At 43.1% G+C, this 19,909-nt stretch overlaps 1 protein-coding gene across 7 annotated transcripts in view; it reads left to right on the top strand.

The window, feature by feature from the left end:
• Window positions 1-19,909, top strand: part of KRT10 (keratin 10) — a 41,931-nt gene that overhangs the window by 10,800 nt on the left and 11,222 nt on the right. For 2 of the 7 annotated variants that reach the window (XM_045488772.1, XM_045488770.1), the window contains exons 8-15: window positions 3,230-3,263; window positions 4,164-4,246; window positions 5,583-5,739; window positions 6,535-6,696; window positions 6,784-6,909; window positions 10,080-10,297; window positions 11,247-11,302; window positions 11,814-12,159. In XM_045488772.1, coding sequence (XP_045344728.1) covers window positions 3,230-3,263; window positions 4,164-4,246; window positions 5,583-5,739; window positions 6,535-6,696; window positions 6,784-6,909; window positions 10,080-10,297; window positions 11,247-11,302; window positions 11,814-11,971 — 994 coding nt within the window. In that variant the 3' untranslated portion in view covers window positions 11,972-12,159. Of the gene's footprint in view, window positions 1-3,229; window positions 3,264-4,163; window positions 4,247-5,582; window positions 5,740-6,534; window positions 6,697-6,783; window positions 6,910-8,690; window positions 8,778-10,079; window positions 10,298-11,246; window positions 11,303-11,813; window positions 12,160-13,550; window positions 13,586-13,827; window positions 13,873-19,909 lie in introns of those variants that run through there. The other 5 variants (XM_045488775.1, XM_045488774.1, XM_045488771.1 and 2 more) reach the window with 5 other exon arrangements.

Here is a 19,909-nt window from a genome sequence, read left to right as displayed (position 1 = left end):
TCTTGTCTTTATACTCATCGTTCTCTGGAACTTTAAGAAGATAAACGTTGAGGTTGCTTCATACCAGGGGTCTAATAGTTTCCAGCAGCAGGCATGGGAGACCCAGGCTGAAGTGGTGCTTCTGCTCCGAACTACATCCATTTGCAGGTGAGCGCTGCCCCCTGGTGGAAATAGAAGGGCAGGGACAATTGCGGTGAACAATTTGGGATCGCCAAGGAAACGAGTTATTTCCACTTAAGCTTAAAAAAGTTTTTTTTCTAACGTTTATTTTTGAGAGAGAGAGAAAGAGAGAGAGATAAACCGAGCATGAGCGGGAGAGGGACAGAGAGAGAGGGAGACACAGAATCTGAAGCAGATTCCAGGCTCTGAGCCGGGTGCGGGGCTCCAACACACAAACCGTGAGGTTACGACCTGAGCCGAAGTCAGACGCTTAACCGACTGAGCCACCCAGGCACCCTTCAACTTAAGCTTTTTTTAAAAATAGCTTCTTTCCTTCTTTTGTCACAAAAAGGCCTCTGGAATTTTTTTTACATATGCAGGATACATATACATTACACCAATAATTTGTCTAATTATTATTTACAGTTAATAATTAGGCACTGAAGAGATTTTCAATTCTTCATGTTTCGATATTCTAATTCTTTAATATTTTAATTCCAATAATTCAATAACTTAAAAGAATAATTTGACAATACAACATGATAAGACTATCGATGGCAATGTATAAAATAGGTATTTGCATGGGCATAGATAATTTAGAGAAATTATTTGTATCTAAAATACACTTATGATGGGGTACCTGGGTACCTCAGTCAGCTACGCATTTGACTCTTGAGTTCAGCTCAGGTCACATGATCTCACAGTTAGTGAGATAGAGCCCCATGCCTGGCTCTGCACTGACACTGGGGAGCCTGCTTGGGATTCTCTCTCTCCCTCTCTCTCTCTGCCCCTTCCCTGCTCATGTATGCATGTTCTCTCTCTCTCTCTCACTAAATAAACAAATAAATATTTTAAAAATAAATCAATCAATAAGGGGCACCTGGGTGGCTCAATTGGTTAGGCATCCAGCTTCGGCTCAGGTCATGATCCTGCAGTTCATGAGTTCAAGTGCAGCATCAGGCCTTGCTGCTGTCAGTGCAGAGCCCGCTTTGGATCCTCTGTCCCCCCCTCTCTCTCTCTGCCCCTCCCCGGCTCGTGCACATGCACTCTCTCCCCTCCTCTCTCTCTCAAAAATGAACATTAAGCAAATTAAAATAAATAACTAGGTAAAATAAAATACGCTCATGGTGCCAGAATCTCAAGGCTTTCTAGAACATGCGCCAAGCCTTCACCTGGCATGTGCCTGGTGACTCTGAACAAAATGTTTAACATTTGTGGGTCTCAGTGGCCTCATCTGACAAAGGGGCTGAATTAGGTCATATCTAAGGCCTTTTGCAGCTCGAAACAAATCCCACAACTTTGCCCAGAAAATACATTTAAATGCCAGGCCAATGGCAGCCACAGTGCCAGATGACGAGGCTTCAGACCGCTTATGCCAACACAGTTCCAGAAGACAGAACTGTCCTGGGGCAAAACAATTCTATACCTGTCTTCACCAGAGAACCTGGAACCAGTCCAGCCCAACCAAATCCCTTCTACCCCTCCTTTTCCTATCCTCTCCACCTTCTTCACCCCCAGCTTCCTGGCCACCGCCTCAAGAGGAGGCTTCTCAGGTCACTTCTTGCTCGTCTCTCCTGCCCTCTCAGCTGGACCCGCTCGCACTCCCCCCACACACCCCCAGTCATTCCAAACTCTTTGACGCGGAAGGTTAAACACAATCCAGCTTCTGCCTGATCCTGACCATACATTTCTTAAAGACTGTGCCCAGGGGCGCCTGGGTGGCGCAGTCGGTTAAGCGTCCGACTTCAGCCAGGTCACGATCTCACGGTCCGTGAGTTCGAGCCCCGCGTCAGGCTCTGGGCGGATGGCTCAGAGCCTGGAGCCTGTTTCCGATTCTGTGTCTCCCTCTCTCTCTGCCCCTCCCCCGTTCATGCTCTGTCTCTCTCTGTCTCAAAAATAAATTAAAAAAAACGTTAAAAAAAAAAAAAAAAAGACTGTGCCCATACACCTCTGCATTTACTTCCCATTATGTCTTCATTTCTATATTCAGCTTTGAACACCAGATATAGTAGCTATTTATGCATTAAATAAAGGAATCAGCCAATATTTATGTCATTGTTCAAGGTAATAAATAGGTGTTATAATCATGGTAAGACCAGAGAAGTTACAAGGATCATATTATTTTTAATAACACAATTTTTTTTTTTTGCTATGGTGGGATGAAATATGTGTTCCTTTACTTAATATATACCTCTTTATATACCTTTGAATACCTCTTTATATACCTCCCTGGTAATTAAGACCCTACTGTAGCTGATGGTACCCTATCACAATCTTACTTAACTTTTAAAACTTTATGATATCTGGTGCCAGATAATGATGGTAAATTCCTAGGGCCTAGATGAAAGTAAAGGATTACTCACCCAAAATTAGAAGTTAAAATAATGAACTTAATATAGAACTAACCCTGTTATATTTAAGATAACAAATACCCCAAAGCAACAGCCAGGGATGTTAGACATCAATTTACAAAAAAAAAAATTACCTAATTATACATAATTTCATGCTAATCTGAATGATGCCATTTCTCTCTGGCACTCAAATAGAAACACCCCAACAATTGTGTATAAAAGCCCAAAGACACCATCAGCACATGATATTCTGTTCTCCTTTGAATTTACACCTATCTTCTTCCAGACAGGGTGAACGTTTCTCATTCTATCATGTCTCTCCGATTTTCTAGTGGGTCTAGGCATATTTGCTTATGGTCTGGAGCTGGGTCTGTCAGACCATCCAGTGGAGGCTTAGGCTTTGCAGGCAGCAATGCATGTGGCAGCTCTGTGGCTGGAAGTGGATTTTCCTGTGCCTTGGGAGGGGGCCTGGGCAATGTTCCTGGGGGGAACCATGCTGGTGGAAACGCTGCTTGTGCTGGCTTTGCTGGAAGTGAAGGGGGACTTCTGTCCGGGAATGAGAAGGTGACCATGCAGAATCTTAACGACCGCTTGGCATCCTACCTGGGAAACGTGCGAGCTCTGGAGGAGGCAAATGCCGAACTAGAGAGAAAAATCAAGGGCTGGTATGATAAATACGGGCCTGGATCTTGCCGTGGACTTGATCATGACTATAGCAGATACTACCAGATAATTGAAGAACTTAAGAATAAGGTGAGAAATTACAAATTTGGAAATACTCAAAGTATTTAAAACTAAGAATTACCTACCCAAAGACATAAAACTAGAACAGGAAATGCCTCATAACTGTTATCTGTCATTTATATCATATTTATTATTTCTTTTGATAAAACATTCTTCCTATTAGTCAAAAATATGCACTTTGAATCATGGTTTTCAAGTAACTTAAATGTTACTAGGTTTGTCGGGGGGGTGCTTGGGTGGCTCAGTCCGTTAAGTGTCTGACTCTTGATTTCAGCTCAGGTCATGATCTCACAATTTGTGAGTTTGAGCCCCACGTCAGACTCAGTGCTGACAATGTGGAGCCTGCCTGGGATTCTCTTTCTCTCTCTCTGCCCCTCTCCTGCTCACCTTCCCTCTCTCTCTCAAAATAAATAAATAAACTTTTTAAAAAATGTATTTAAAAAACTGTTGCTGGTGGGGCGCCTGGGTGACTCAGTCCATTAAGTGTCCAACTTCAGCTCAGGTCATGATCTCCAGGTCCGTGAATTTCAGCCCCGTGTCGGGCTCTGTGCTGACAGCTCAGAGCCTGGAGCCTGCTTCGGATTCTGTGTCTCCCTCTCTCTGCCTCCCCCCCACTCATACCTCTGTCTCTCTCCCTCTTTCTCTCAGAAGTAAATAAACGTTAAAAAAATTTTTTTAATGTTGCCAGTTTTGAAATATATTCATTGATAAGTGTCACATTCTAAAAGTTATATGAGTATAGGAGGAGAAATAACCATATTTGTAATTTTTTTAATTAAAATTTTAAGTATTTTGGCTGTTACTTAAGGAAATAGGATTTTTATGCAAAGTTAATGGTGTCAAATTTTTTATTTGCTGAGAAATTGTAAGAGTTGGTGTATTTGTCCTGTCCTCCCTTTTGGCTTCTAGGTTATCTCTTCCACTATTGCTAATGCTAACGTAATTCTGCATATTGACAATGCCAGACTGGCTGCGGATGACTTCCGGCTAAAGTAAGTGATGGAAAACAATCACTCTCGAGAAAATGTTTCCTGTCTATTTAATATGCTAAATAAAATTTCAATTTTATCCCAAGGAGTATACACTCTGAAAGATGATAGGAAGTAATGCATGTTATAATACTACAATACCATATGGCACAAAGCACATTATAATATTACAATCAGCTATGCTCAAAATTTATACATATTTATTACATTCTTGAGGCAAAACATCACTGTATTTCTATGCCTGCCTGGAATAGAGCCAAGCACAAAGTAGATGTTCATAAAATATGCATCAAGTAAGGAAAACGAGTAACTAAGATAAAATTCTAAAATGGCAAAAAAAAATTTTTTTAATTAAATTAAAAATAAATAAATAGGGCGCCTGGGTGGCGCAGTCGGTTAAGCGTCCGACTTCAGCCAGGTCACGATCTCGCGGTCCGTGAGTTCAAGCCCCGCGTCAGGTTCTGGGCTGATGGCTCAGAGCCTGGAGCCTGTTTCCGATTCTGTGTCTCCCTCTCTCTCTGCCCCTCCCCCGTTCATGCTCTGTCTCTCTCTGTCCCAAAAATAAATAAACGTTGAAAAAAAAAAAATAAAAAAAATAGAAAATAAATAAATAAATAAAATGGCATATTTGGGGGCACCTGAGTTGTCAGTTAAGTGTCCGACTTCAGCTCAGATCATGATCTTGCTGTTCATGAATTCCAGCCCCACGTTGGGCTCTGTGCTGATAGCTCAGAGCTTGGAGCCTACTTCAGATTCTGGGTCTCCCTTTCTTTCTTCCCCTCCACTCTCACGCTCTGCCTCTCTCTCTCTCCCTGTGTCAAAAATAAATAAACGTAAAAAAATTTAATGAAAATAATAAAATGGCAGGCGCCTGGGTGGCTCAGTCTGTTGAGCCTCCGACTTCGGCTTAGGTCATGATCTCACGGTTCGTGGGTTCAAGCCCCACGTCGGGCTCTGTGCTGACAGCTCAGAGCCTGGAGCCTGTTTCAGATTCTGTGTCTCCCTCTCTCTCTGTCCCTCCCTTCTCACGCTCTGTCTCCCTCTGTCTCAAAAATTTAAAAAAAAACATTTTAAAAAATTTAAAAAAATAAAAATAATACAATGGCAAATTTTTATTTTATTGGGATCCGCTATCAGAATTTGTGTCACTAAATAAACGCCGATTTTCCTACACAGAACTGGATAAGAGAGGAGTGAAGGAAGGCTTTCCATGTACACTTTTATAATATTTTGAGTCCCAATTCAATTTCCAGTGTTCAGCTTAAAGCAATTGAGGTTCTATTTTCCTGCCTCTTGAGAGAGTCTAACTTGTGTTGAAACTCATTTAATGCCCCCCAAGGTATGAAAATGAGCTCGCCCTTCACCAAAACACAGAGGCTGACATCAACGGGCTGCGGAGAGTCCTAGACGAACTGACGCTCTGCAGGACCGACCAGGAGCTGCAGTACGAATCCCTGAGCGAAGAGTTGAGGTACCTCAAGAAGAACCACGAAGAGGTAGGAGAAGCTTTACTCCTAGTCAAACCGCCATTCTGTACATTTTAAATACTTTGGGGGGTGGCATTGCATTAGAACAGTATTCCGTACTCATTACAATAATTCAAACAATGCCAAGGCATTTATAAAGAAAGAATTTTCTTTCTCCCACTCTCTGCCCTTCTGATCTCATCTCCCGAGGTGATAAATATTAAGCATTTGATCTGTAATAAATATTAAGCATTTGATCTGTACCCTTCCATTTTTTAGGCTGATAGAATATTCTATCCTTCTGAAAATGGTACATTGCTTTTGCACTAAGACACCCCTTTTTGTTTGCACTACATTTATTTCTTTCATTCATAAAAACTTATCTTGAGGTTAACCTCACTAAAGACCTCTCTGACTTGGAAAAGATGTCACTGTTTTCTCCACTTAGTGAGCCTGGCTTTAATGTTGAACCCTGCACAATAATAAACCCATTATTTGACACCTTACACCAGGCAGCTTCATATGCCTTTTTTTTTTATGGTTATCTCCCCAAAATAGTCCCCAAAACAATGGATGAAAGATTTTCAGAAAATACTCTATGACAGAAACGCCTAAAACACCACCAAATCTAGCTGTCCCAAAGGGGAGAATGGGGGGTGGGGGGGGCAAGGGGGGAAGGAAAGAAACATGAAAAGAGAAACGGGGAGAGGGAAGAGTCACAGGGTGGAGGTCTGGGAAGTCAGGCCACAGCCTAGAGCGCAGAGAAGCAGTCGCACGGGCGCGGCACATGAACTGCCCCAGGGTCACCTTATCATCTCCCTGCAGGAAATGCAGGCCCTGCAGTGCGCGGCGGGCGGGAACGTGAACGTGGAGATGAACGCGGCGCCCGGGGTGGACCTCACGGTCCTGCTGAACAACATGCGGGCCGAGTACGAAGACCTGGCCGAGCAGAACCGCAGGGACGCGGAGGCCTGGTTCAACGAGAAGGTGAGGCCGCCCCCCACCCCCACCCCCACGCCCCAGCCCTGCCCGGTGGGCGCAGGCCCGCTCACCCCTCTGCACCCCGCCTTCCAGAGCGCCACCCTGCAGCAGCAGATCTCCGACCATGCGGGCGCGGCCACTTCGGCCAGGAGCGAGCTGACCGACATGAAGCGCAGTCTGCAGACCCTGGAGATCGAGCTGCAGTCGCTCCTGGCAATGGTAGGCGAGGGCGCGGGTCGGCCTGCAGGTCGCGACTCTAACCGAAGCCCTCCCTCCCTGTTAGAGCTTTGCGTTACCTACAAATACTTAGAGCGGACGAGAACAGGGAAGACAGACACTTGAGACCCGCAGAAAGAGACAGAGCGTTTCTTCCTCCCCGAGATCACTGAGGGTTTCCTTCCCCGCCGGCGCTCAGCGCCCGGTTCGTGAAAATAGCCCACATTTCCCGCGGCCCGGTCCTCAAGCCCCGCAGAGCCAGCGGCAGCAGTATTGCCCCACCTGAAAACTGTCAGGCCGATGTCAGGGGGCCACACAAGGTCGACCTAGCGTCACCGGCATCTCCTGGTACTGAGGGAGCCAGTGAAAGCCGCGTGGTGCTTTTCACCCCGCAGAGGAAAAGGTACACATCTGAATCCCGATGAGCCCCATCAGCCTCTTCCTCCCCACCCACCTCACAGAGCTGGGCTTTCAGCCACCCTGGCACCTCCTGCCAGTTAGTTCCCAGGTTACCATGGAGACGAGCCAGGGCTAAAACGGGCTTCCCTTCTGGGGTGTGAGCTGGCAGCACCCGAAAAGCTTGATTTTGAGAATTACCACATACATGTGGCCCAAGCGCCCCTGTCCTCATCAGGGGTTCACGCTCCCTGAGGACACCAGGCTGTAACCCAAAGGAAAGAACCCCTGTTAATACGAATGAGGGCAGTGAGCAGAGAAGGTAAAGATGACTCAAAACTATAGGAAGACTATTCTTTTATTTTTTTTTTTATGGTTATTTATTTTTGAGAGAGAGAGTGGTAAGCAGGGGGAGGGACAGAGAAAGAGGGGGACAGAGAATCCAAAGCGGGCTCTGTGCTGGCAGCAGAGAGCCCAATGCAGGGCTCAAACTCACAAACCATAAGATCGTGATCTGAGCCGAAGTCAGACACTTAACCGACTGAGCCACCCAGGTGCCCCTAGGAAGACTGTTTTGACTTAGCCACCCTAGAAAGGTGCCGTGCTCTCTTACTATATGCTGTTTAGATTGGAGACTAACTTAACCAGGGCGCCCCTCTTCTCCTGACCCTGGTCACCACTGCTGGCTGGTTCCCGACACTCTCCCTGCCTCTCCTGGAGCCCTCTTCTCTTCCCCATTCCCTTCTTTCTTGCCACCGGAACCCTGTATCCCCGTTCTTGGCAACGTGTTCTTGCTGCTGTATCCCTGGGCACAATCTTCCCTCTCGTTTCTGAGCTATGTTGAAAGAAATAAAGTCCTGAGTTCCCAGGTCAAAATGGAAGCATTTTCACGTAGGAGATGATGTTAGAAAGTAGTTAATTCTGTGCAACCAGTAGTGACACGGTTTGGGTTCAGGAGATAATCCAAAAAAAAAAAAAAAAGCCCATGTTAACAGACAACATAACTGAATTATAGAATAATAGTGGCATAGAACATAACTTCAATACTTGAGATTCTTTTGTCATAAGATGAATTCTAAGCATGGTCTATAGTACACAAATCACATGTAAGTTGGGAGTTGTCTAAATACAGAAACTTTTCAGGGGCCCCTGGGTGGCGCAGTCGGTTAAGCATCCGACTTCAGCCAGGTCACGATCTCGCGGTCCGTGAGTTCGAGCCCCGCGTCGGGCTCTGGGCTGATGGCTCAGAGCCTGGAGCCTGTTTCCGATTCTGTGTCTCCCTCTCTCTCTGCCCCTCCCCCGTTCATGCTCTGTCTCTCTCTGTCCCAAAAATAAAACGTTGAAAAAAAAAAATTTAAATACAGAAACTTTTCATACGCTTCCTGTAGTATGCATACCTGCAAGTTCATCCGTTCCTCCTTCGTCATCTACGAGCTAACCTTTACAGTGGAAGGCTGTAAAGATAGGGATGCTGTCCCCTCTGACTAAGAAGAGAATTAGCACCCTTAAAAAGGAATACCACCTGAGGACACATCCTCAGGGAAATTAAAGTTTCGAACAACAGAGCACACACCTTGCTGACGTCTTGACTCTCGGTGCCTCCTCCTCCCCAGTACCATCCTGTTCACCCTCCACTCCTTTGCCCCGGAGAGCCCAGCACCACCCAGGTAATGCCCCAGTTGGCCTATTCATTAAGTCAGTGGTTCTTAGCCCCATCAAACCCCATCTGTGTCTGCCTGTGATGATGAGTATTTCATAACTCCCTCTTTACCTTAGAATGAATAGATGATATATTTAGCAATACAAAAAAATTTTTAAACTAATATAATACCATGAAGGAAAAATAAAAGTATTTTTAATTAAATATATATATAATATGTAAATACTTGGGCCCAACTATCCCAGAACATGTAATGAAAGAGACAGAGGCTTGCACCTTCCCTTGATAACTACATTTTGTTTTAAACAATGTAAGATCAGGAGAAGAAAAGGAAAATGAAAGAGTGGAAATGGGGGTGGACACTCAGATAATAACTAATATCAGGAGAAGTAATGACCACCCAGATGTCCTTACCTACGATAAGGGAAAGAGGAAAATTACTTTAATTGAAGTAGAAATCATGTGACCAGACAAATGACAGGGTATTCAAGTGGAAAGGAGGAGGTATAATGTTCATAAGAGTAGTGTGGAAATAATGACCTGTACTGGGTTATGAAATATTTCCCTTGTGTTGGAAGCCCACCCCTGTTAAGGCATTCGTTCAATCTCAAGTGCTTCATGAAAGGCCTTTGAATAACAACAGCAAATCTGGGACAGAGAAGAAAAAGAAACAGCAGCACACAAGGCCTTGGGGCAGCGGTAGAGTAGCTCTCCGGAGACAGTAGCAGAATAAGATGGAAAAACAAATACCAACCCCAAAATAAATAAGTGATTTCAAAATATAAAATTTCCAATATGATTTCTTTTTGTGCTATCTCCCCAAAGAAGCATTAATATATAGGTTGGTCGTGATAGCAAATATTGCCTAAATAGCACAAAAGTCCACAGGAACAGTCCAAAGTCTCGTGGGACAGGGCCGTTTATATCAGGTCATCCAGCATGCCCGGGCCCCCACCCCGTAAATGCCTGTGACTTCCCCTGCCTCTGTGCCTCCCGTCTGGTTGTGACGAGCCCCAAGATTTCCAAACCTCACTCTGTGCTGCCGTGTGCTGAGCAGCTCTGATCTGCATAGTCCTCAAAGTGGCTTCATCCTTGCTCTGACATCTTTTGCCCCCAGAAACAGTCCCTGGAGTGCTCCCTGACCGAGACCGAAGGGAACTACTGCACGCAGCTCGCCCAGATCCAGGCTCAGATCGGGGCCCTGGAGGAACAGCTGCACCAGGTCCGAACCGAGACGGAGGGCCAGAAACTGGAGTACGAGCAGCTGCTCGACATCAAGGTCCACCTGGAAAAGGAAATTGAGACCTACTGCCGCCTGATAGATGGAGACGGGAAGTAAGTAACACCATTTGAAAATCCAGCTTTTACTTATTTTTAATTTTTTTTTGACTTATTTATTTTGGGAGAGAGTGCAAGAGAGAGCACGCATGCACATGAGCGGCGGGGGCGGGGGGGGGGGGCAGAGAGAGAGGGAGAGAGAGAGAGAGAGAGAGAGAGAGAATCCCAAGCAGGCTCTGCGCTGTCAGTGCAGAGCCTGATGTGAGCCTTGAACTCACGAACCCCGAGATCATGATCTGAGCCGAAATCAAGAGTTGGACACTTAAACCAACTGAGCCACCCAGGCGCCCCTGGTTTTTACCTATTTTAAACCACAACCATGGACTGGCCATCCATGTTTCATGCCTCCAAGTCATTCCTTCTTCATTCCCACTGCAGAGAAGTGTGCCCACCTCTTGCCTCTGCGGTTATCTCTTCCACATTCTGTAAGGCACAGCCCGTTCCTTTCCCAGGCTGTGTGACTTTCCCAGTCAGCCCTTCAGAAAACCCCATTTGGTATCCATGTTAATCATTATAGGTTTCAAGATGACTCCCCACCCGGCTTTACCCATCTTTCACTCCGTTCCTAATATCACTGCTGCCCTGAAATAAACTACTCTATACAAACCCCAGGGATCTACATGTTTTTAAAAAGTACGTATTTGTACTTGTGCATATAAAATATATTATGTATGTATATGAATATATATATTCTTGGGTTTTGAATTCTTGAGTTTAAAAAAATCAAATGGAAACAAACTTATTTTATATCCTTTCCTTAGAAGACAACTATTTCCACTTCCTCTACACAAAAATTTTAATATTTTCCTTTATGGAAAATTAACATCTGTTTTTGGCATACAGAGTTCACCTGAGTTCATGTTCACCACTTGACTCAATGAATATCTCTTAAATGATAACCAGAAATATTAAAGAATAAACTGGGGTGTTTTTGTTTTGTTCGTAGCTCATGCTCCAAATCAAAGCGCTTTGGATCAGGAGGCTCAGGGAGTTCACCCAAAGGTAATTAAATCTAATTCTTTTTCTACTGCAGCAAGTACTTTTGCGTTAATGGCAATCATCTACCATGGCAACAGTCTACATTTAAGTACTTTTAACTAAAGTGCTCTGAACTTGAAATATTATTTTTAAGTGGGTGAAATTACCCCAAACCATTACTATAAATCTTTTTTTAATGTTTTATTTATTTATGTATTTATTTTAGAGAACAAGCAGGGGAGGGACAGAGAGAGAGGGAGATACAGAATCCAAAGCAGGCTCCAGGCTCTGAGCTGTGTGCTCAGAGACTGACCCGGGGCTTGAACTCATGAAACGTGAGATCATGACCTGAGCCAAAGTCAGATGTTTAACCGACTGAGCCACCCAGGCGCATCCCCACCCCCCCACCCACGCAAACTATTATTGTAAATCTACACATGCTCTCTCACCAAAAATGTACATAGTATATTATATTACAGCCACCACTGGAATTCTTCATCATGTAATCTTTTAGCTGGAATATGTGTATTCACAGGTGTTTTATTTCTAGAGTTATCCAAAACCACATTGGTAAAGACAGTGGTTGAAGAGATAGATCAACGTGGTAAAGTTCTTTCATCAAGAGTCCACTCCATTGAAGAAAAGACATCTAAAATGACCAGTAACAAAACAGAACAAAGGGTTCCTTTCTAGCCACCACTGAGAAAAGAACAATTTGGGAGAGGATTCTTCACAACTGCATTATTCTAAATATCAAGAAAATTATTATTTTCTACCTTTAATGATAAATCACTTAACAAAAATAACCTGGTTTCTTAGTTAACTTTTACAGGGTGTTGGGTGTTTGTTTTCAAATAAATAAAAAAGTGATTGTGCACTCATTTCCATTCACTCATGACTAATAAATAATTGTTCAAGATTTATGTTTTTTCTACATGCATAGGGATATATTTATGGAATCTGTTTTCATTGACTTTCACTCTGGTTTTAAATTATAGTCAATACCACATGGCATTATTAACATTCACTAGGTGTAATCTTTTTTTTAATTTTTTTTAACGTTTATTTATTTTTGAGACAAAGAGAGACAGAGCATGAATGGGGGAGGGGCAGAGAGAGAGGGAGACACAGAATTGGAAGCAGGCTCCAGGCTCCGAGCCATCAGCCCAGAGCCCGACGCGGGGCGCGAACTCATGGACCGCGAGATCGTGACCCGAGTCAAAGTCGGACGTTTAACCAACTGAGCCACCCAGGCGCCCCTAGGTGTAATCTTTAAGTATCTCACCATTTTTACATGGGCAAATAATCCGGAAAAAAATTAGAAATCCTCCTGTGATTGAAAAATCCCATCACTAGATGGCGCATTCCTGGTATTCTACTGGCAAACCTATCAAACTCTGGAGATCTGGATACTTCCCAGGGTACTGTTCCCCATACAATCAGGATTATATCTGGAAAGATCCATAGCAATGAACTTTGTGTGAATAGCTTTTTTTCTAAAGCAAACTTTTTCTGTCAAGCCCCAGATAGCAAACAGTTCAGGCTTTGCAGGCATAAGGTCTCTATTTCAACTACTTGGCTAAGCCATTGTAGCAGAAAAAGGCCACAGACAATAGATAAATGAATGAGCATCACTGTGTTCCAAAAAACTTTATTTATGGACACTAAAACCCAAATTGCAAATAAGTTTGACGTATTATGAAATATTACTCTTCTTTTGATTTTTTTTTCAACAATTTAAAAATGTGAAAACATTCTTAGCTCGTGAGCTATACAAAACCAAGAAGCAGACCAGATTCAACACACCAAGACCTGGTCTAGAATTTAAAATCTCACCAGGTTGATGAACATTGATGAGGGAGCATAAGGCAGGCTGAGGGCAAAGTATAAACTACCACACCCCCCACCCCCAGCTGGGATATGTGTGACATTCCTCAGGTACTTCTGGCTGCCTGAGAACAAAGGAAAGGACAGAAAACAAATGGCTAAACTGGTAGAGTCTCCATCAGTTTACAAATATCTTAGTAAATTATAAGAAAAAGGTAATCTTATCAATAGCCTAATCTCCAGGAACTTTCTACTGTCTTAATGATAATGCTTTGCTAGAGGGAAAAACAATCTTAGCCTGACAATAGCTAGGCCTCCAGGACTCTGTGACTCTTCTTTAGTATATGGAAATCCCTTTAAGAAACTTGACTTTATGTCCCCCAGCTCCATAGTATATATAACCAGTCACTCTTCACAACCCCAGTGCAGCTCTTTCTGTCCACAGGTCCTGTCCCCGTGCTTTAATAAAATCACCTTTTTGCACCTAAGATGTCTTCAAGAATTCTTTCTTGGCCATCAGCTCTGAATTCCACTATCCCTGCAAAACCCCATCATTCATTATAGTTACTGTGTCTTTCTATGTTTCTGGATCAAAATGTATGGTAAGCAGTCTTAATAGATGTTACATTCCCTAAAAGGAGAGTGGCTCTCCTATTTCTGTAATATGTGGTCTGATTCTTTTTTTTTTTTTTTTTTTCAACGTTTATTTATTTTTGGGACAGAGAGAGACAGAGCATGAACGGGGGAGGGGCAGAGAGAGAGGGAGACACAGAATCGGAAACAGGCTCCAGGCTCTGAGCCATCAGCCCAGCGCCTGACGCGGGGCTCGAACTCACGGACCGCGAGATCGTGACCTGGCTGAAGTCGGACACTTAACCGACTGCGCCACCCAGGCGCCCCAGTATGTGGTCTGATTCTGATGAGAAGTTCCAGTGAAGGCAGGAATTCTCCCCAACAACACAGCAGTCACATGGGAGTTCAAATACTCTTCCAAATATACAGCATACAGGGCCAGATGCAAAATTTGCAGGATGAAAATGTGGAGTCTTCTTGTTCAAAAATCAGGGGGGAAAAGTGTCATTCAAGGCACTAAAATATAAAGTTGTTTTCCTGTCTTCTGCAGTCATACACTCTACTTGTCATGTTTTTCTTGTTGTTTAATGTCATTCGCAGTAAATAAAAATTAAAATTTTGAGTTATTGGCATAAATTTTGCCATTCATTTTTATGTTGGGAAATACCCATTTTAAACTCGAATATGAGAACATTTATTTATTTATTTATTTTTTTTTTCGAATATGAGAACATTTAACTTGTGTACAGAATCTCCAAAATAACACAATTTATATTTCATAGCTGATACATGTGAAAGAAAGGAAAAAATTCTTCCTTGACTTTTCAAGGTCTTCCAACTAGACTAAGAATTAATTTACGTGAGTCAGATTAACAGGAGAAAAAAATCCAACAGAGTCTTACTACGTGCTCACGGAGACCCAATAATGAAAGTGAGACCCAAAGAGATGACCAAGGCAGGCAGTTTTTATGCTTCTTAGACAAAGAGAAAATAAATCTGTGAGCCATAGACAGGACAAAGGAAACTTAATTTTGGGAGCTTCAATTAGTAAGGAATTCTAAGCAGAATTTGGGCTAAGGTAGTAAATCAGTAAAAAAAGTAACAGGAGTTGTTTACACGACTTTCTTGGCTCTAAATTTCCCATCTCTGGTAATAAGGATGTCTCTTTACCTCTTGGTACAGAGAGGGCATGTTTCACATAGGAGATTTATTTCCTGCTTTCAGAGGGACAGAGAGAAGGGTTCGAATGTCCTTCTTGTACAGGCTTTCTTAAGTAGCTTTTATTTAAAATACTCTGTATGCCAAAGTAGCATATTTTGGGGCAGGTTGCCTTTTGTTAGCCCCTACAAATATGGGTGTATTTTGTTCTTACCAAAACAGTGGAAACACTGCACCAAACCAACTCAACTCGTTTTCTTTCACTTCTTTAAACGGTAAAACCTTGGATTGTGAGTAACTTGCGCTGCGAGTGTTCCGAAAGACAAGGCAACATGTCTAATAAATTTTAACTTGATAAGCTGAGCGATGTCTTGCAACATGAGTCCTGCGTGACGCCAAATGTCACATGATCACAATCGAGCCAATGGTTCTTGAAATCCCCTCAGATATACAAGTGCTTTGGATGACAAGTGTGTCTCCAGAACAAATTATGCTCGCAAACCAAGTTTTTACTGTATGCTCACATTCTACCAATGCATGCCATTGGCATACTGATGATTAACAAAGAGACAGGAAAAGAAGCAGGGAGTTGCCCTATCTTTCTATAGCATTGTTTTCAGCATACAGGGATATAACAGTATGCGATAAGTTTCCTTGGAAGTTCATGTTTCTTAGAACACCGCTGCCTTCTTTCTGCATCTGAAACAAATTCTACTTGAAGGAAAGCCTGGCCTCTCGGGGTTGTCAGAAACTCTACTCTCTCGGCCATGGACATACAGACATATTTCCATACTCCTCTGCTCAGACACTTGTCCCATTGCCCCAGCGGCCTTCGCTTACAAGACCCAAGTTCAGGGATAAAATTATTAAGACTATCAAGATGGTAACAGAAAAGCATGAAACCAAGCGTGAGGTCGTTTGGAACATGAAACCTTGTGTGCTGCACAGATTTCCCAGTGATGAAGCCAGCCCGGCTTATCAGGTGTGCTCATAACACATTGATTTTAAAAACACTGTCTCCATGGTGACCTGCTTTTCCTCGTGTGATACAGCGATTTATAATAAGAAACATATTTTCATCCCATTCCTGGCACAGAGCTCCCAAAATCCTTGGAAGTTCCAAGGTGTGGAGAGGTTTCGAGATTCTTTTGTGATGGTAACGAGGTGACTTTTGGAATCTAAACATGGAGGGTGGTTGCCAGATGAGCCAACCTTGGGATGAGGGGGTTAGAACTTTTCAGTCCCACCCCCAACCCCACCTCCCAGGAGGGGAGAGGGGGGAGGAGCTTAAGTTCAATCACTAAAGGCCAATGATTTAATCAACCACACCTATGAAATGAAGCCTCCATAAAAACTCCCAAGGACAGGGTTTGCAAGGCTTCCAGGTGGATGAACATGTGGAGACCTGGGGGGAGTGGTACATCCAGAGAAGGCACAGAAGCTCTGTGCTCTTTCCCATACCACGCCATATACATCTCTTCCATGTAACTGTTTCTGACTTCTATCCTCTTATAATAAACCGGTGATTTAATGAGTAAAATGTTTCTCTGAGTTCTGTGAACCACCCTAACAAAACAATCAACCCAAGGAGGGGATCCTGGGGAAACCTGTGATCTGCAGCCAGTGGTTTAGAGACACAAGTGACAGCCCAGACTTGAGATTGAGGTCTGAACTAGTTGGAGGTAGAGTGAGCAGTCTTACAGGACTGAACCCTTCACCTCTCTCCAGGTAGACGGTGGGATAATTGCTACTGACAATTGTGCCAGAGGATTCCTTGGTGTGGGGAAAAAACCCACACCCTGGATTGGAATCAGGGTCATACTCCTGCCGTGGTACAGTGAGCACACATTGCACTTTGTGGTAAGGGTGCTGTTGATGTGACAAGATTCAAAAGAAAAGCAAATAACTCTAAGTCATCATTTTGTTGAAAGAAAGAGAGAAAGAGAGAGGAAGGAAGGAAGGAAACAGGGAAGGAAAAAAAGAAAGGAAGGAAGGAAGAAGAAAGAAAGAAAGAAAGAAAGAAAGAAAGAAAAAGAAAAGGGGTGTCTGCATGGTTCAGATGGTTAAGCATCCAACTCTTGATTTCAGCTCGGGTCATGGTCTCACAGTGCCTGAGATACAGCCCCTTATCGGGCTCCACAATATCAACCCAGAGTTGGCCTTCTCTCTCTGCCTCTCCCTCACTCACACTCTCTCTCTAACTCAAAATAGACAAACAAACATTTTTTAAAAAGAAGAAGAAATTACAAGTCTAAAATGAAGTCATATGCCCCGCCCCCAATAACAGCAAACCGAAACTTAATTACAGTTTCAACCTATTCCAGCAATGTGACCTTTTAACGGTCCATCTGAAATTTCCTGATAGGAAATGATGAGGTCATCTGCATGATAAAACAAAAAAGCAAAAAACCTGCCCTTCTCGTCCCCCAAAAAAGAAGAAGTAAAAATCCTTTTGTTTTTTTCTGTTGCCAATACCCTCTTGCCTTACCCTCCTTCCTATAAAAAGCCTTCCATTTTGTACAGCTCCTTGGAGCACCACTCGACTTGCTAGGTGGAATGCTGCCCAATTCATGCATTGTTTAATGAAGCCAATTAGATCTTCAAATTTACTCAGCTGAATTTTGTTTTTTAACAATTTCTTGCCAAGGGAACAAACCAGAATTCCCTGTGTATCTTTTTAGCAAAGGAACAGACGTAAAATGAAATTCTGGGTGTGTTTCCTTTATGTTCCGTTGAGTTCATAGATCCAAGCAAATATCCCATCTTCAGAATTTAGACTTAAATCTGTCCTTCCTTTTGAGGAGGGTGAGAATTCCCCATGGCGTTTAGGTCTGGTTTTCCTTCACTCTGCAGAAGTCTGGGGCTCCTGAGTTCTTCAGGAGTTCTGCTAATAATTGATGAAGTTTTGGGGTGATGGTGGGGTTCGGAGCTGACGGCCAAGAAACAATTCTTGAAGATGTCTTTGGTGTAAAAGGTGATTTTATTAAAGCACGGGGACAGGACCCGTGGGCAGGAAGAGCTGCACTCGGGTTGTGAAGAATGACTCATTATATCTATGGGGCTGGGGGAGGTAAAGTCAAGAGGAAGTTTCTTTTCTTTCTTTTTTTTTTTTTTTTTTAATGTTGATTTATTTTTGAGAGAGAGAGAGACAGACAGAGGGTGAGCAGGGGAGGGGCAGAGAGAGAAAGGGAGATACAGAATCTGAAGCAGGCTCCAGGCTCTGAGCTGTCAGCACAGAGCCTGACACGGGGCTTGAACCCACGAACCCTGAGATCATGACATGAGGGGAAGTCTGGCACTTAATGACTAAGCCACCCAGGTGCCCCAAGAGGAAGTTTCTTAAAGGGATTTCCCATATGCTAAAAACTCACAGATTACAGGAGGCCTAGCTATTGTCAAGCTAAGGTTCTTTTTCCCTCTAGCAAAGCATTAATATTAAGACAGTAGGGAGTTCCTGGAGAAAGAAACTACTCCGCCTGCCTCAAGTATCTGTCAATGGGCTGCAGGTTACAAGGAAATTCAATTTTCTCTGCCATTTCCTTTTTTTTTTTTTTAATTTTTTTTAAACATTTATTCATTTTTTGAGAGACAGAGGGGGACAGTACAAACGGGGGAAGAACAGAGAGAGAGGGAGACACAGAATCCAAAGCAGTATCTGCCATTTCCTTCTTGCCTTTGTTCCCCACATCACTATGGAGGGAGGGTGATGTTGGGGCTCCAGGAAACTGAGTCTATAGGTTTCTGTATATTAGGCTAATGATAGATTGCCTTTTTCTTGTAATTGACTAAGATATTTGTAAACTGGGGGAGAGTCTATCAATTTAACCATTTATTTTCTGTCCTTTCCTTTGTCGTTAGGCAGCCAGGAGTGCCTGAGGAATGTCACACATATCCCACCTTGGGGGCAGGGGGCAGTGAGGAAGGGGGTAATGTTAGCTTGTGCTTGGTCCTCAGCTTGCCTTATGGTCCCTCATCAATAATCACATGTTCTTCTCCAATCCTTGCAGGTTGCTTTTTGCTGTGGTGACATTCTATACTGAGTGTACTTACAAGGAATCAGTTGCCATCTGAAGGAGGACTTCAGATACTATGCTTGGGTGGTTGTTAAAGCACAAATCACAAACTGATATCCACCCCTGTTTTTCAAAGAGAGCATGAGTGGGGCAGGGGCAGAGAGAAAATCCCAAGCAGGCTCAGCACGCTGTCATCACAAAGCCCGATGCAGGGCTCGAACCCACAAAACATGAGACCATGACCTGAGCCAAAATCAAGAGATGGCACTTAACCGACTGAGCCACCCAGGCACCCCAAAATCTCTTCTTTTAACAAATACCCGAGATTTGTGGGAGCTCATTACAAGGGAAGTGAATTACCATTTGTTATTGGGTGATGCAAATGTGTTGCTGTTGTGATTTTTAATTTTTTTTGTCATCACAAAGAATTTTATAATACATTGCCATATAGATATATTGTATGTCTATATATAGATAAATATAGGTGTATATATCATAGATTCTGAGTTTTACATCTGCTGAGAAAGGTCTTTGTCATTACAATATTATAAGTAAAATTGCCCATGTTTTTCTTTTCTTTTTCTTTCTTTCTTTTTCTTTCTTTCTTTCTTTCTTTCTTTCTTTCTTTCTTTCTTTCTTTTTTTTTTAACTTTAGAGAGAGAGAACAGGAGCAGAGGGCAAGGGCAGAGGGAGAGAGAGAGAATCTTGGGCAGGCTCCACACTGGGCACAGAGCCTGATGCTGGGCATGATCTCACGACCCTGGGATCATGACCTGAGCTGAAATCGAGAGTTGGACTCTTCAACCAACAGAGCCACCCAGGTGCCCCACCCATGTTTTCCTTTTAGTACTTTTGAGATGGTAATAGGATTTTTGTCATATGACATTTTTATCCATGTAATATTAGCCATCCTCCTTTTCTATAAATAGCTCACTTGGAATAGTGCATGCTATTTAATATACTATTGAGTTGTATTTGCTAATATTTTATTTGAGATTGTGCATTTCCAGAATATGTATTTTCTCTGGGAACTGATTTTCTTTAAACTTCTCATTGTGTT

Source organism: Leopardus geoffroyi, chromosome E1, assembly GCF_018350155.1.
Source record: "Leopardus geoffroyi isolate Oge1 chromosome E1, O.geoffroyi_Oge1_pat1.0, whole genome shotgun sequence".
NCBI classification, from domain to species: Eukaryota; Metazoa; Chordata; class Mammalia; order Carnivora; family Felidae; genus Leopardus; species Leopardus geoffroyi.
Note: the sequence above shows the minus strand (reverse complement) of the source record. Positions and strands in the feature narration are given on the sequence as shown.